The sequence below is a fragment of the Lepidochelys kempii genome, chromosome 28 (genome assembly GCF_965140265.1).
Source record: "Lepidochelys kempii isolate rLepKem1 chromosome 28, rLepKem1.hap2, whole genome shotgun sequence".
NCBI classification, from domain to species: Eukaryota; Metazoa; Chordata; order Testudines; family Cheloniidae; genus Lepidochelys; species Lepidochelys kempii.
Genome location: NC_133283.1, coordinates 524,079 through 540,447, shown reverse-complemented (window position 1 = coordinate 540,447; position 16,369 = coordinate 524,079). Strand labels below are relative to the sequence as shown.

Here is a 16,369-nt window from a genome sequence, read left to right as displayed (position 1 = left end):
TCTGTCTGTGCGTAACACAGTCGCAACCGGCCGCCCCGGCCGATCGGTTCCAAACTTTCAGGGCACGGTCGAGGCATTGATAGCTAGAACCCTGTTGATTTAGGGGGAGATTGGAAAACAAACTAAGTGGGGAGAGGGACACACGGTGACTCTGCCAGACCCTCTGTGGTGAGGGTCTCTAGCTCAAAAGTTGATGGCAGAAATGTGATGCCTTGACTAGCTCGGCTTCCTTCCCCTGGAGTTGCACACCCTGAATGGCTTTCATGATGCGTGTCCCCCGCAGAACTGGCCACAGCCTTCCAGGGAGGCTGGAGAGAGGGGGGAGCCAGCTCCGTGTCAGCCGAGCTCCACAGATATTTATACAAGGACCCCTCGCCCGGCGCTGAGATATGGCCGCCTCTGGGATGGGGCGACTGGTTATCCAGGGATCCCTCACCTGGTACTGGTTCTACCTGGTGCTGCCTTGCCCCAGCAGTGGCTGCATCTCAGCACTAGGTGAAGGGCCCCTGTATAACCAGCAGCCCCACCCCAGAGGTGGCCGCATCTCAGTGCTGGGTGAGGGATCCCTGTGTAACCAGCTGCCCTGCTCCAGAGGTGGCCGCATCTCAGTGCCGGGCGAGGGGTCCCTGGCTAACCAGCTGCCCCCAGTTTTCTCCCACACCCACTGGGGCCAGACTGATGGGGTTCATAGCCTAGCAACACATGGGGTGGGGGGAAGGGTGGGGTTGCCATTAGACGCCTCCTCTCAGCTGCGGACTTCGCCTCACAATTCACTGATAAGAAAGCCCAACCTTTGAGACCCGGGTTGCCGTCTGGTGCCAGGCACCCTGCTGCTGTTTGCCGGGTCCCCAGAGCCGGGAGAGGGTTGAGGGGGCCTCTGTGCAGCCTCACCCACCCCGAGGTTAACAGCCTCAGGGTCATTCTGCAGGGCACTCGCTGGGATGCAGCCACCTCTGGCGTAGGGCATGGCTGCTGATTCATGGCCCAACCCCCTCTGCTGCGCTGCCCGGGGACCGTTCATCGTGGAGTCACCTCTGGGATGGAGCAGATTGATCAGCCACACAGCAATGTTACACAGAGATTGCTCACCCAGCACCGAGGGGCTACCCCCTCTGGGGAGGAGTGAGGCAGCTGATTATGCCAGACTCACCTCTGGCACTCTGCACTGAATCTCCATGGAGCGCCCCGTCCTCTCGGAGCCCCCCGATGGGGGCTGGGGCTGGCTAGTGGCCCTGGCAGTCTTCCTGGAGTCGGGGCTGATTTTCGGGGTGATCCGCTCCTTCGGGGTCTTCTTCGTGGAGTTTGTGGGGCACTTCGGGGAGCCGGCAGGGCGCGTGTCCTGGGTCACGTCCATCACAATAGCCATCCTGCTGTTTGCTAGTGAGTATCGACTCTCCGGCCTTCTCCCTCCCCGCTTTAACCAGAACGTCTCATCCCTTGCCCGGCGGGGCGGCTGGTTACACAGGGACCCCTCGCCCGGTGCTGAGATGCGCCCACCTCTTGGGCAGGGCGGCTGTTTTTCACTGGGATTCTCCCAACCCCACTTATTGCACCATCCTCCAGGAAAGGAGGGTGCTCTGAGCTCCACATACCTCCACTCCTCCCCCAGAGTCAGCTGCATCGCAGGGTAACGGGGCCCGACCGGTATCCCTCTGCTGCCCCTTGCAGGTCCGGTGGGCACTGCCCTCAGCACCCAGTATGGCACGCGCCCCGTGGTGATGGCCGGGGGCATCCTCTTGGGGCTGGGCATGTTCCTGGCGTCCTTCGCCACCAGCCTGACGCACCTGTACCTAAGCATCGGGCTGCTCTCAGGTAGGTCTCCCCTGAACCCCCCCTGCCTCAGTGCCCTCTGGGAGTATCCTCGCTCAAGGCTGGGAGCAAGGGCTTCTGGGTAACCCAGTGCACTCTGGGACCATCCTCACCCAAGGCCAGGAGCAAGGGATTCTGGGTAGCCCCAGTGCACCATGGGAGTCTAGCCTTTTGCACAAGCCTCTTCCTGGAAGCAAGGCATTCTGGGTAAAATCTGGACAGACGGATGCTCTGGGCTTGGGCAGTGAGGATTGACTGGCCCTTGGCTGTAGCTTAGAACCTTCTATAATGAAGGATCTGGAGAACCAGATTCTAGAACAGCAAACCCGGTTCTAGATCAGCAAACCCTGGTCCCAATCCCAGCGCAACGAGGATCTCGAGCTTTGAGGCTCCAGCCTTCACTATAACAAAGGGCTGATCCCGCCCAATGAGCTGTGAAATCTCCGCTCCACTCCCTCCTCCCCAGTAGCCTCCGGTGTCCGGATAATGCGAGGGAGGACATGGGGGTTTTGGTGTGCGGGCAATTCCCGACTGATGCAGGGGTGGGGGGGGAAGGAGGGCTGTGCATTTTGGATCAGAACTGACATTTGTCGAAGTTTGCGGTGCATCGAAAAGTTTGAACCAATCTCAGCTTTGCATGTTCTGATTTCGAGCATGTTTGGAAACAAAGTTGAAGGAAATGTGGACCTGACAAAATGAGAATGTTCTAATTTGGGGGGAGGTTTTCATGTCACACACACGCCCCAATGCGAAATCAACACAGATCCATCGACCATTGCGTTGTAATCTGAGATGCATTTTCACAACTCCAATATGTTCTAGGTAGCACAAACAGGATTCACGATGGGTTCTAGGTTGGCTTAACATGGGCCATTCCAGATGCACGATAGCTGTACAAGCTGGAGTCTACTTCAATTCAGTAGGTTCTAGGTAGCACAGACAGGAGTCATGCCTAGTGTCACGGAGTGTGGGGGAGTCCAGGCCCTGCACCCCTTTTCCTGGGATTCACTGAGACTCTCAGCCAGCCAGTAAAACAGAAGGTTTATTGGACAACAGGAACACAGTCCAAAACAGAGCTTGTGGGTACACCCAGGACCCCTCAGTCAAGTCCTTCTGGGGGAGCAGGGAGCTTAGACCCCAGCCCTGGGGTTCCCTGTGTTCCTCCACCCAACCCCAAACTGAAACTAAACTCCCTCAGCAGGCTTTCTCCTGCAGCCTGTCTTCACGTTCCTGGGCAGAGGTGTTATCTCCCCCTCCCCCTCCCCCTCCTGGCTCAGGTGACAGGCTCTCAGGTCTCCCATCCCCAGGGCACATTCCCAGGTCAACACGCCCCCCTCCCTGCTGCGTCACATCGTCACACCTAGTTCTAGGTTTGTCTTAACACAGTGTGCTCCAGATGCATCCTAGCCCTGTAAGCTGTAGTCTACTCCAGCTCCAGATGTTCTAGGTCGCACAAACAGGATTTATGGTGGGTTCTAGGTTGGCATAGCATGGTGCATTCTAGATGCGTCCTAGGCCTATACACTGTAGTCTACTCCAGCTCCAGATGTTCTAGGTCGCACAAACAAGATTTATGGTGGCTTCTAGGTTGGCATAGCATGGTGCATTCTAGATGCGTCCTAGGCCTATACACTGTAGTCTACTCCAGCTCCAGACGTTCTAGGTCGCACAAACAGGATTTATGGTGGCTTCTAGGTTGGCATAGCATGGTGCATTCTAGATGCGTCCTAGGCCTATACACTGTAGTCTACTCCAGCTCCAGATGTTCTAGGTCGCACAAACAGGATTTATGGTGGCTTCTAGGTTGGCATAGCATGGTGCATTCTAGATGCGTCCTAGGCCTATACACTGTAGTCTACTCCAGCTCCAGACGTTCTAGGTCGCACAAACAGGATTTATGGTGGCTTCTAGGTTGGCATAGCATGGTGCATTCTAGATGCGTCCTAGGCCTATACACTGTAGTCTACTCCAGCTCCAGACGTTCTAGGTCGCACAAACAGGATTCATGCGGGGTTCTACGCTGGCTCAGCATGGTGCATCCTAGACGCATCCATACAAGCTGAAGTCGACTACGACTCAAACCATTCTAAGTAGCACAATCTCCTGGCTCGAAGCAGGAGAGCCCACCTATCCAACCCCCATAACCCCAGTTCCCCACCTCTCTTGCAGGCTTCGGTGGCGCGCTAGTCTTTGCCCCTTCAGTGGCCATGCTTGCCCGTTACTTCAAACGACGCCGGGCGCTGGCCATCGCTGTGGCCTTCTCTGCACCTGGGTTGTCCTCGCTGGCCTTCTCCCCCCTCTTCCAGTTCCTGGTGGACTCCTATGGCTGGCGTGGAGGGCTCATGATTGTGGCAGGCCTGACCTTCCACCTGGTGGCATGTGGCACCCTCCTCCGCCCGCTGGCCCTGGCAGAGGACTTGGCTCTGGCACCAGCCCCACAGAGGTCGTGGCTGGCGAAGCTGTCCTCCTTGTTTGGCTTGGCTTTGCTTGCCAGTCGGCCTTTCCTGACCTTTGCTGTAGCTGGCCTGTTGATGAATTTGGGCTACCTTGTCCCCTTTGCCCACCTAGTGCCCCACGCCCGCGAGATAGGCTTTGACGAATACCAGGCTGCCTGCCTCGTGTCCGTGATGGGTGCCACCGATCTGTGTGGCCGCCTGGTGGCTGGCTGGCTGGATGCCCGCAGGGCCTTCCGCCTCCTTCACATCCTGACTCTCTGGATCCTCCTGACGGGCGTCACGCTGCTCCTGGTTCCCTTTGGGCACACCTATCCCATCCTGATGGGCATTGACATCTGCTATGGGTTCTTAGCTGGTGCCGTTATCCCACTGAAATTCTCCAGCCTGGTGGAAATCGTGAGGAATGGTCGGATCTCAGAAGCTACTGGGCTCATAAACCTACTGGAGAGTTTTGGGGCTCTGGCTGGCCCCCCGTTATCTGGTAAGGTCTTGGAGTTTGCCTTTCTCCCCCTACTTTAGGCAGCAAGCACCTCCCATCCCCTGGCTGCTCATTCCACGGTCATGGATCAGCCAGTGTGAAGTGGCCAGGGAGGTTCTGGTGACCCACAAGCAGGAACCAGGTTGTAGGTGATCTCTTCAGTCTGGGTACCATTTCACCCACCCTCTAACCTTTGGGGTCACCGCAGGGGCCATGGTTCACACCCCCTAAATTTGTACATTCTAGGTAGTGCTAGCCCTATGGGCTGTAGGCAGCTCTAGAACCTGGCTTTCTGAGTAACTGGAATGCTACATGCTTAGGTTCTAGGTAGCTCTAACCCTCTGTGCTAGACATGACTTCACATCCCAGCTGTCTAGATTATTTGAACACTAGAAGGCCTGGGTTCAAGATAGCTGTAACCATATTGGTTAAGGACAACTCCAGTACTTGGCTTTCTGGATAGTTGGAACACTATATTCCCTCGGTTCCAGGTAGCTCTAACACTGTGGGTCATGGGCATCTCCTGAATCCAGCTTTCTAGGCAATTGGAACTCGATCTGCTCTGCGTTCTAGGTAGACTTGTGTTTTCCAGGGAGCCCTAAACCTGTAACCTGCACACAACTGCAGGCTCAAACTCTCTTGGTGACTACTCCAGCTTATGTTCTAGAAATCACAACCTTGCTGGGTTGTGAATACTGTCATGGAGTCCCCAGGCGATGCTCTGGAACTGCTCCCCATGAAGCCAGGCAGGACTCTGGGGCAGTCTCCTTTCTGGGAGTAGCCTGTCTGCAGGACACACAGCTCACACAGCTTCCACCTTCCTGGGTCTGACCTCGGAGCATTCAGCATCCTCTGCCCCTCCGTGCGCTTCCCACAGCGAGTCCACCCATGTGGGGTCCTGGGGAAGCCAGAGGGTCCTGCCCCCCAACTCCACAGTCAGACGGGACTTTATCTAACACAGAAGGTTTATTAGACGACAGGAACATGGTCTAACACAGAGCTTGTAGGTGCAGAGAACAGGACCCCTCAGCCGGGTCCATTTTGGGGGGCAGTGAGGCAGACAACCCCGTCTACACTTCACTCCATGTCCCCAGCCAGCCCCAAACTGAAAGTCTCTCCAGCCCCCCCTCCTCTGGGCTTTGTCCCTTTCCAGGCCAGGAGGGGACCTGATTCCTTTGTTCTCCAGCCCTTTAGCTCACCTTGCAGGGGGGAAGGGCCAAGGCCCTCAGTTGCCAGGAAACAGGGTGTCGGCCATTCTCTGTGTCCAGACCCCTGCCCACACCTGCCCTCTAGGGCTCTGCAATGATCATACACCCTCATCCCCCACCTAGATACTTAAGAACTGCCTAGGGGAAACTGAGGTACCCTCACACTATTCAGAGGAAACATTAAGAACAGTCCCACTTCGTCACAAATAGCTCATAGCCTCCATTGTTGTGCCTAACTTTACCCATGGGACTTTTGTCGCAATTCCAATCTTGCTGCATTTTAGATACCTACCGTTGGCTGCATGCTGGGTTCTAGGTAGCCATAAGTAGTTGAATCCTAGGCAGTGCCTATGAGCTATAGTCAATCCCAGCTTAATATGTCCTACGTAGCACAAAGATGATGCATTCTGGGTTCCAGGTAGGCTTAACATGCTGTGTTCTAGATCCATCATAATCACATAAGATGTTGTCTATTCTGACTCCGCACGTTCTAGGTAACACAAATAGGCACGCTGGGTTCTAGATTGGCGTAACATGGTGTAATCTAGATGCACGATACCATATAAACTATAGTCCACTCCAACTCGGTACATTGTAGGTGTCACAAAATGATGCAAGCTGGGTTCTAGCTACCCCTAATATTGGTAAACTTGTGTTCTTTTGTGTACTAGGTTTCCTAAGGGATGTGACTGGGAGCTACACAGTCTCTTTCATAGCATCTGGGACTTTCCTCATGGCGGGGGGCCTGGTCCTCTTTACAGTGCCAAACTTTTGCTCCCGTTCCACTACTTCTCCTCTCAGTCAGTCAGGTGACCCAGAGGATGCTGGGAATTTAACCCACCAGAATGGAGACCACCCCTGCACAAGGGAGCCCTGGGCGCTGAGCTCTGGGAACGGCCCAGAACAACTGTCCCCACTTAAATCAGGACAATAACGTCCTAGAGAGGAGTGAGATGAAGTGACATTGGAAATGGGGGAGAAGGGTAATCACAGCAGGCTAGATTCCGAGCTCAAATCCAGTGGTGTAAATCCAGAGTAACTCCAGGTCTGTTAATGGTGTAAATCCAGAGTGGCTCCAGTTCGGACAATAATATAAGGACCAGATTCTGAGCTCAGTGATGCTAGTGTAAATCCAGAGTTCAGTGTAACAGCCAGATTCACATCTCAGTTCCACTGGTGTAAATCCAGAGTCATTCCAGTTCAGTCAATGGTGCAAATCCAGAGTCACTCCCAATCAATAAAAGCTATAAGGACCAGACTTTGATCTCAATTCCACTGGTGTAAATCCAGAGTTGCTGCAGTGCAAAAAGGGCCAGATACTGAGCTCAGTACCACCAGTGTGAATCCAGAGCCACTCCAATTCACTCAATGGTGTAAATCCAGAGTCAATCCCAATCAATAAAAGCTATGAGGACCAGACTTTGATCTCAATTCCACTGGTGTAAATCCAGAGTCGCTGCAGTGCAAAAAGGGCCAGATACTGAGCTCAATACCACCAGTGTGAATCCAGAGCCACTCCAATTCACTCGGTGGTGTAAATCCTGAGTGACTCCAGTTCAGTCAATAGTTTAAATCCAGAGTCACTCTTCTGAGAGGGTTACTCCATTTTTACAGCTCAGGTCTGCTCTTCCACCGGCTTCTCCCCTTGAAGTTTGTGTAGACCCTACTGAAAAAACATTTGCCGGAAAACCATGCTCTCGGCGTTAAATGCAGGGTAGGCACCAGGTTCACCCTGGGAGCCGAGCCCGCGGCTGACCCCAGGGGCCCTTTTGAAGCTTCAGCTGTATTTCTTATCAGCAGCGCCCAACCCCACCCGCCCTTATCTCGGTGCCCCAGGCCCACGGGCAAGCCGGGTCAATGGGACCCTTGGAGGGCAGAGACAGGGAGGCGGAAAGGAGACAAGCTGGAATCGTGCGTGAGGTTTCGGGGGCTGTGGCTGAAAGAGGCTACGGAGACGTTGCAGCTGTGGGGCGTGGGGACAAGCGGGGACTCCTGGGTACTCTCCCTGGCTCTGAGAGGGGAGTGGGGGCTGGTGGGTTAGAGCCGGGGGGCTGGGAGGCAGGACTCCTGGGTTCTCTCCCCGTGAGAGAGGAGTGGGGGCTGGTGGGTTAGAGCTGCGGGGGCTGCGAGCCAGGACTCCTGGGTTCTCTCCCGGGCTCTGGCTGGGGAGTGGGGGCTGGTGGTTAGAGCAGGTGGGGGGCTGGGAGCCAGGACTCCTGGACCCTAGTATCCCGGGGAGCAGGAAGGAACAGTGAACCTCACTGTCACCTGGAGATCTCCACACTCCTGTGGGGGGTGCAGAAGGGGCAATTTGGGTGGGGTACAAGAGGCATGTGGCAGGGCTGGGGTGAAATTCACCAGCCCCCCACCCCCAGATTTGCACCCGGGGGGCTGCCCCATGCCCAAGGATCCAAGCTCCCGGACGCGCCCACCTGGGAACGCCCGGGAGTGGGGTAGGTGCTGCCCCCTCCAGCCCCAAGGGTGAACCCAACGCTGCCCTCTAGGGGAGGAGACACATGGACAACGCCGCCACGTGGTGGGAGATGGAGAAACAGGCGACGAAGCTACAGGATCCCCGTGTCACCAGCCGCCCCGCCCCAGAGGTGGGCGCATCTCAGCACCGGGCCAGGGGTCCCTGTGTAAACCGCCGCCCCGCCCCAGAGGTGGCTGCATCTCAGCGCCGGGCGAGGGCTCCCTGGATAACCAGCCGCCCCGCCCCAGAGATGGACGCAGGAGTTGATATTCCAGCCTGGTCTGTTTATTGCATGCCAGCTTTGTACAGCTGCCCGGATCTCCCGCTGCTTCCGCAGTGGGGCGGAGAAGGGGGGGCTCCTCCTTCCCTTCAGAGACGGGGGCCCCCCACTCAGAAGGAAGACATCTCAACCGGAGGAGGGGGGCCGTGTGCGTGTACATTGGGGGGGGTTAAAACAACAAACAGGGAGGGTGGTCCCATAGAAACAATAAATAGGACGGGTGCGGATATGAGATTAGCCCCTGCCCCATAAATGGGAGGGGGGAATCTGGGGGCCAGAAGGGGGGCCAGGGAGAAGCCCCTCCCCATAATGGAGGTGGGGGAAGGATAAGCCCCTGCCTTATAATGAGGGGGCGATCTGGGGGCCAAAAGATCAGCCCCTGGCCTGGGATAGGGGGCAGGAGTGGGGGTGACAGGAAATCGGCCCCTACCCCCTATTACCTCTTACCCAAGAGTCACATCAAAGCAGCAGAAAAATGGGGGGGCGGTAATTAACAAGGCAGCCCGGGGCTGGGGGGAGGAGTCCCCGCGGCATCGCTGCCCCGCCCAGCCGGGGAAGGGGGAGGAGCCAGGAGTGGGGGAGGGGATTCTCCCCCCTCCCCCCCCCCGACAGACACATGAAAGGCGATGGTGGCTCGGCGGTGGCCCCCCTGGGGGCTACAGGGTGGTGAGTTTCAGGTCGCGGCGGGTCAACTTCTCGGGGTTGTCCGACGCCATCAGGGAGAAGTCCCGGAAGATGTCGAGGTAGGTCTCATCGCCTGGGAGGGCAAAGGGCGTAGGAGTGGGGCAAGGTGCCCCCCCAGTCCCGCCCCACAGCCCCTCGCTAGCCCAGCCCTGCCCCCCCAGCTCTGCTGGAGCCCCTCACTCCCACCCCCCAGCCCCCCGCTAGCCCAGCCCTGCCCCCCCAGCCCTGCTGGAGCCCCTCACTCCCACCCCACAGCCTCCCGCTAGCCCAGCCCTGCCCCCCAGCCCTGCTGGAGCCCGTCACTCCCACCCCACAGCCCCCCGCTAGCCCAGCCCTGCCCCCCCAGCCCTGCTGGAGCCCCTCACTCCCACCCCACAGCCCCCCGCTAGCCCAGCCCTGCCCCCCCAGCCCTGCTGGAGCCCGTCACTCCCACCCCACAGCCCCCCGCTAGCCCAGCCCTGCCCCCCCAGCCCTGCTGGAGCCCCTCACTCCCACCCCACAGCCCCCCGCTAGCCCAGCCCTGCCCCCCCAGCCCTGCTGGAGCCCCTCACTCCCGACCCACAGCCCCTGCCAGCCCAGCCCTGGGCCCCCAAGACAAGACACCCACCTGACTGTCCCTGCGCGACCTCCGCCTCCCGCATCTTGGCCAGCCGCAGCCTGCAAGGGGGTGGGGGGGGGGCAGAAAATGAGACAAATTCCCCTCCCCCTCCCCCAGCACCCCCGCCTCCCCCCCCCACCCGCCATCCCAACCTGGGGGGGGGGGGAAGCAGGGGACTCACAGGGTGACGATGTCAGCGTTGGCCGTGTCTATGGCGATGGAGAGCGGTTCCTTCCCCTCCATGTCGACCGCATTCAGATTGGCCCCCCGCTTGAGGAACAGGCAGGCCAGCCTATCAGAGAGCAGAGCCGTGAGAGGCGGGTGGGGGAGCCAAGGTCCCCCCTCCAGGCCGGCAACACGGCCCCGGCCCTGCTTAGCTTCGCCGCCGGTGCATCCCCGGGGTGGCGGGCGCCACGCCGCCATCTAGTGGCCAGGTGAGGGACAGCAAGCCCCCCGAATCACCTACCCGGTGTGGCCCAGGATGGTGGCGTGGTGCAGGGGCCCCCGCCCGGCGCTGTCGGCCTGGTTGACGTTGGCTCCGTTCTGCAGCAGGAACTCGCAGGCCAGCAGGGAGTTCTGGGGACGGGGAGAGGCGGAGTGAGCCGGGGCACAAGGGGTTAACGCCCCCCCCCCAGCTAAGGCCCCCCCCCTCCCCGCCCCCCGCCTACCGCGGCCACGGCCCGCAGCAGCGGGGTCCGGCTGTCCTCGGCGGCGTTGACCCAGTTGACGTCGGCGCCGTGGGCCAGGGCGTCGGCCATGGTGGGCAGGTTCTGGTGGCCAGCGGCCCAGTAGAGCAGCGCCCCCGGGTGGAGGCTGCGCAGGTCTTCAGGGGGGGAGCCGGCCTCCCCTGGCTCTGGAACGGGGGGGGGGGGGGGAAGTGTGGGGGGGGGCATCAGGGACGGGGGAGCCACCTGGCCACGTCCACCGGGCTACACCCAGGCCCCAAGGCGTCCCCCTGCCCAGCTGCACCCACCCCAGCTATGTGTCCCTCCCCCCCCCAGCCGCACGCCACCCCCCCCTCCCCGGCTCTGCAGGGGTGGAAGAAGGGGGCTGGGTTAGACACAGACAGACATCCCCCCCCCCCCCGCAGCCCTACACTCACCCCCCCCCCACAGGATTCCCTCCTCCCCAGGATCTTAACCCCTTCCCCTGTCAGGTACCTGCAGCCCGGCCAACGCTGCCCGGTTTGGGTTTGAGGGGGGGCTTGGGGGGCCGGTCCCGGTCGAGGGGTCCCCGGCGCCCCCCCCGGCTCAGCCGCGCCTCCGGCAACTTGGTGATGAATTTCTTCTCCACGTATTTGGCCCGGATCCAGCTCTCCTTCTCCGCCCTGTGGGGGGGGGGGGTGAGACGGGGCAGCCCCTGCTGGTGCGGGGGGGAGGACACAGCCTTGTGGGGGCGTTTGTGGGCGTGTGGGGGAGGGGGTCTCATGATGAGCAGCTGGGCTGGGGGAGGGGCCAGGAGGTTCGGGGGGCGCTGCGGAGGGGGGCTGGAGAGGGCGGGGCCGGGGGGGGCACCACTGGGAGCTGCCAGCCTGGAGGAGGGGCACGGGGAGGGGGCCGGAGGGTTCAGGGGGGCGCTGGGGGGGGGGGGGCTCACCGGGAGCAGCCGGGCTGGGGTCTCTTGACCGTCATCTCGTCCACACGCGCCTCGTAGATGCGGTTCAGGGCTCCGTTCCCCAGCTCGCACATCAGCTGGGGGGGGAGGGAAGGGACACACGGGGGGGGGGGAGTCACAATCCAGATGTTGACCCCCCCCCGGGCCTGACCCCCATCCCGTGGCCCAGTGACCAGACCTTGCAACCCACCAACATGGGGAGGGGGTGTGACTCCACGGGCAAACAGCCCCCCAGGTCACCCCCTGCCCTGCCCCCCTTAAGCCCACCCCTCGTGAGACACCCCTCAGGCGGACACCCCCCCCCCCACACCGTTACCTTGACGAGCTCCGGCTCCCAGGAGTCGAGCGTCAGGGAGCGAACCTTGGAGAAATGGACCCCCAGGCTCCTGCGACAGAGGGGGGGAGGAGTCAGCCGGGGGGGACTCAGAGGGGGCCCCCCGGCTGCCCCCCAAGGCCCATATGCGCCAGAGCTCTCGATGGCCAGGCTGGGGGGCTTGGGAGGGGGGCAAGGGGAGGTCAGGGGGCAGTGGAGGGATGGGGGCGCAGTGAGGAGCCAGTGGGGTTCGGGGGGAACCGGTGGATGCCAGAGCACTCGATGCACAGGGTGATGCCCAGGCCGGGGGAGCTGGGGGAGACTGGGGTTCGGGAGGGCAGTGGAGGGCTCAGGGGGGACTGGGGGGGCCCTGGGGGGGTTCGGGGGTACCGGTAGATGCCGGAGCACTCGATGCACAGAGTGATGCCCAGGCCAGGGGAGATCAGGGTTCGGGAGGGCAGTGGGGGAGCAGGGGGAGATCGGGGTTTGGGAGGGCAGTGGGGGGCTCAGGGGGCCCCGGGGGGGGTTGGGGGGGACCGGTGGACGCCGGAGCACTCGATGCACAGGGTGATGCCCAGGCCGGGGGAGATCGGGGTTCGGGAGGGCAGTGGGGGAGCAGGGGAGATCGGGGTTCGGGAGGGCAGTGGGGGGCTCAGGGGGCCCCGGGGGGGGTTGGTGGGGGACCGGTGGACGCCGGAGCACTCAATGCACAGGGTGATGCCCAGCGCCGGGGGAGATCGGGGTTCGGGAGGGCAGTGGGGGGCTCGGGGGGCCTCGGGGGGGTTGGGGGGGGACCGGTGGATGCCAGAGCACTCGATGGGACAGGGTGATGCCCAGGCTGGGGAGATCGGGGTTCGGGAGGGGCAGTGGGGGAGCAGGGGGAGATCGGGGTTTGGGAGGGCAGTGGGGGGCCCCGGGGGGGGACCGGTGGACGCCGGAGCACTCGATGCACAGGGTGATGCCCAGGCGGGGGAGATCGGGGTTCGGGAGGGCAGTGGGGGAGCAGGGGGAGATCAGGGTTCGGGAGGGCAGTGGGGGGTTCGGGAGGGCAGTGGGGGGCCCCGGGGGGGGACCGGTGGACGCCGGAGCACTTGATGCACAGGGTGATGCCCAGGCCGGGGGAGATCGGGGTTCGGGAGGGCAGTGGGGAGCAGGGGGAGATCGGGGTTCGGGAGGGCAGTGGGGGGCTCGGGGGGCCCCGGGGGGGTTTGGGGGGGACCGGTAGATGCCGGAGCACTCGATGCACAGGGTGATGCCCAGGCCGGGGGAAGATCAGGGTTCGTGAGGGCAGTGGGGGAGCAAGGGGGAGATCGGGGTTCGGGAGGGCAGTGGGGGGCTCGGGGGGCCTCGGGGGGGGTTGGGGGGGACCGATGGATGCCAGAGCACTCGATGGACAGGGTGATGCCCAGGCTGGGGGAGATCGGGGTTCGGGAGGGCAGTGGGGGAGCAGGGGGAGATCGGGGTTCGGGAGGGCAGTGGGGGGGCCCCGGGGGGGGGACCGGTGGACGCCGGAGCACTTGATGCACAGGGTGATGCCCAGGCCGGGGGAGATCGGGGTTCGGGAGGGCAGTGGGGGAGCAGGGGGAGATCGGGGTTCGGGAGGGCAGTGGGGGGCTCGAGGGGGGCCCCGGGGGGGTTAGGGGGGGACCGGTAGATGCCGGAGCACTCGATGCACAGGGTGATGCCCAGGCCGGGGAAGATCAGGGTTCGTCAGGGCAGTGGGGGAGCAGGGGGAGATCGGGGTTCGGGAGGGCAGTGGGGGCTCAGGGGGCCCGGGGGGGGTTGGGGGGGACCGGGTGGACGCCGGAGCACTCGATGCACAGGGTGATGCCCAGGCCGGGGGAGACGGGGTTCGGGAGGGCAGTGGGGGAGCAGGGGGAGATCGGGGTTCGGGAGGGCAGTGGGGGGCTCAGGGGGCCCCGGGGGGGGTTGGTGGGGGGACCGGTGGACGCCGGAGCACTCAATGCACAGGGTGATGCCCAGGCCGGGGGAGATCGGGGTTCGGGAGGGCAGTGGGGGAGCAGGGGGAGATCAGGGTTCGGGAGGGCAGTGGGGGGTTCGGGGAGGGCAGTGGGGGGCCCCGGGGGGGGACCCGGTGGACGCCGGAGCACTCGATGCACAGGGTGATGCCCAGGCGGGGGAGATCGGGGTTCGGGAGGGGCAGTGGGGGCTCGGGGGGCCTCGGGGGGGGTTGGGGGGGGACCGGTGGATGCCAGAGCACTCGATGGACAGGGTGATGCCCAGGCTGGGGGAGATCGGGGTTCGGAGAGGGCAGTGGGGGAGCAGGGGGAGATCGGGGTTCGGAGAGGGCAGTGGGGGGCCCCGGGGGGGGGACCGGTGGACGCCGGAGCACTCGATGCACAGGGTTGATGCCCAGGCCGGGGGAGATCGGGGTTCGTGGAGGGCAGTGGGGGAGCAGGGGGAGATCAGGGTTCGGGAGGGCAGTGGGGGGGTTCGGGGAGGGCAGTGGGGGGCCCCGGGGGGGGGACCGGTGGACGCCGGAGCACTTGATGCACAGGGTGATGCCCAGGCCGGGGGGAGATCGGGGTTCGGGAGGGCAGTGGGGGAGCAGGGGGAGATCGGGGTTCGGGGAGGCAGTGGGGGGCTCGGGGGGGCCCCCGGGGGGGGTTAGGGGGGGGACTGGTAGATGCCGGAGCACTCGATGCACAGGGTGATGCCCAGGCCGGGGAAGATCAGGGTTCGTGAGGGCAGTGGGGGAGCAGGGGGAGATCGGGGTTCGGGAGGGCAGTGGGGGGGCCTCGGGGGGGCCTCGGGGGGGGTTGGGGGGGGACCGGTGGATGCCAGAGCACTCGATGGACAGGGTGATGCCCAGGCTGGGGGAGATTCGGGGTTCGGGAGGGCAGTGGGGGAGCAGGGGGAGATCGGGGTTCGGGAGAGGCAGTGGGGGGCCCCGGGGGGGGACCGGTGGACGCCGGAGCACTTGATTGCACAGGGTGATGCCCAGGCCGTGGGGAGATCGGGGTTTCGGGAGGGCAGTGGGGGAGCAGGGGGAGATCGGGGTTTGGGGAGGGCAGTGGGGGGCTCGGGGGGCCCCGGGGGGGTTAGGGGGGGGACCGGTAGATGCCGGAGCACTCGATGCACAGGGTGATGCCCAGGCCGGGGAAGATCAGGGTTCGTGAGGGCAGTGGGGGAGCAGGGGGAGATCGGGGTTCGGGAGGGCAGTGGGGGGCTCAGGGGGCCCCGGGGGGGGTTGGGGGGGACCGGTGGACGCCGGAGCACTCGATGCACAGGGTGATGCCCAGGCCGGGGGAGACGGGGTTCGGGAGGGCAGTGGGGGAGCAGGGGAGATCGGGGTTCGGGAGGGCAGTGGGGGGCTCAGGGGGCCCCGGGGGGGGTTGGTGGGGGGACCGGTGGACCGCCGGAGCACTCGATGCACAGGGTGATGCCCAGGCCGGGGAGATCGGGGTTCGGGAGGGCAGTGGGGGGCTCGGGGGGCCTCGGGGGGGGTTGGGGGGGACCGGTGGATGCCAGAGCACTCGATGGACAGGGTGATGCCCAGGCTGGGGGAGATCGGGGTTCGGGAGGGCAGTGGGGGAGCAGGGGGAGATCGGGGTTCGGGAGGGCAGTGGGGGCCCTCGGGGGGGGACGTCGGTGGACGCCGGAGCACTCGATGCACAGGGTGATGCCCAGGCCGGGGGAGATCGGGGTTCGGGAGGGCAGTGGGGGGACCCCGGGGGAGGGACCGGTGGACGCCGGAGCACTCGATGCACAGGGTGATGCCCAGGCCGGGGGAGATCGGGGTTCGGGGAGGGCAGTGGGGGAGCAGGGGGAGATCAGGGTTCGGGAGGGCAGTGGGGGGTTCGGGAGGGCAGTGGGGGGCCCCGGGGGGGGGACCGGTGGACGCCGGAGCACTCGATGCACAGGGTGATGCCCAGGGCCGGGGGAGATCGGGGTTCGGGAGGGCAGGTGGGGGAGCAGGGGGAGATCAGGGTTCGGGAGGGCAGTGGGGGGCTCGGGGGGCCTGGGGGGGCCCCGGGGGGGTAACGGTGGGATGCCGGAGCACTCGATGCACAGGGTGATGCCCAGGTTGATGCTGGCCCCACTCGGGCGCGGGCTCCCGGCAGTCGCAGCACTGCGCGTTCCCCTCCAGCCGCTGCACCTGGTCCAGCACTACCCGCTTGTCCCCGCGCCGGGGGCTCCGGCCCCACGCCTCCAGGGTGCCCCCCACAGCGAGGCGGGGCGCTCCGGGTGCTGCGGGGGGGCGCGGAGTTAGGGGGCTGGCTGGGTTCTTCGCTCCCGGCCCGCAGCCCCCCCTACTTCCGCGGCGTTCCCCGCTCCCACACCCGCAGCCCCCCTTCCCCCCACGGCGTCACCCCGCTCCCCACCCGCAGCCCCCCACATTTTCCCCACAGAGCCCCCTGCTTCTTCCCCACAGACCCCCCATTCTCCAACAGCAGCCCCCCCCCACCCCCCGACCAACTCTGAGATAGCGCGT

General features: G+C 63.5%; 2 protein-coding genes across 2 annotated transcripts in view; one reads left to right on the top strand and one right to left on the bottom strand.

The window, feature by feature from the left end:
- The first annotated feature begins 587 nt into the window (after window positions 1–587).
- LOC140904179 (monocarboxylate transporter 13-like) lies at window positions 588–7,370 on the top strand. Its single transcript, XM_073326505.1, has 4 exons — window positions 588–1,380; window positions 1,669–1,812; window positions 3,979–4,746; window positions 6,623–7,370. Exons 1-4 carry the CDS (start codon window positions 1,176–1,178, stop codon window positions 6,883–6,885), a joined length of 1,380 nt encoding a protein of 459 aa, XP_073182606.1. The 5' UTR covers window positions 588–1,175; the 3' UTR covers window positions 6,886–7,370.
- Window positions 7,371–8,687: 1,317 nt separating this feature from the next.
- Window positions 8,688–16,369, bottom strand: part of ACAP1 (ArfGAP with coiled-coil, ankyrin repeat and PH domains 1) — a 23,491-nt gene continuing 15,809 nt past the window's right edge. Inside the window, 11 exon segments of the mRNA XM_073326450.1 lie at window positions 8,688–9,461; window positions 9,996–10,045; window positions 10,168–10,278; window positions 10,453–10,562; window positions 10,655–10,839; window positions 11,147–11,313; window positions 11,583–11,677; window positions 11,917–11,986; window positions 15,920–15,972; window positions 15,974–16,125; window positions 16,351–16,355. Coding sequence (XP_073182551.1) covers window positions 9,361–9,461; window positions 9,996–10,045; window positions 10,168–10,278; window positions 10,453–10,562; window positions 10,655–10,839; window positions 11,147–11,313; window positions 11,583–11,677; window positions 11,917–11,986; window positions 15,920–15,972; window positions 15,974–16,125; window positions 16,351–16,355 — 1,099 coding nt within the window. The 3' untranslated portion in view covers window positions 8,688–9,360.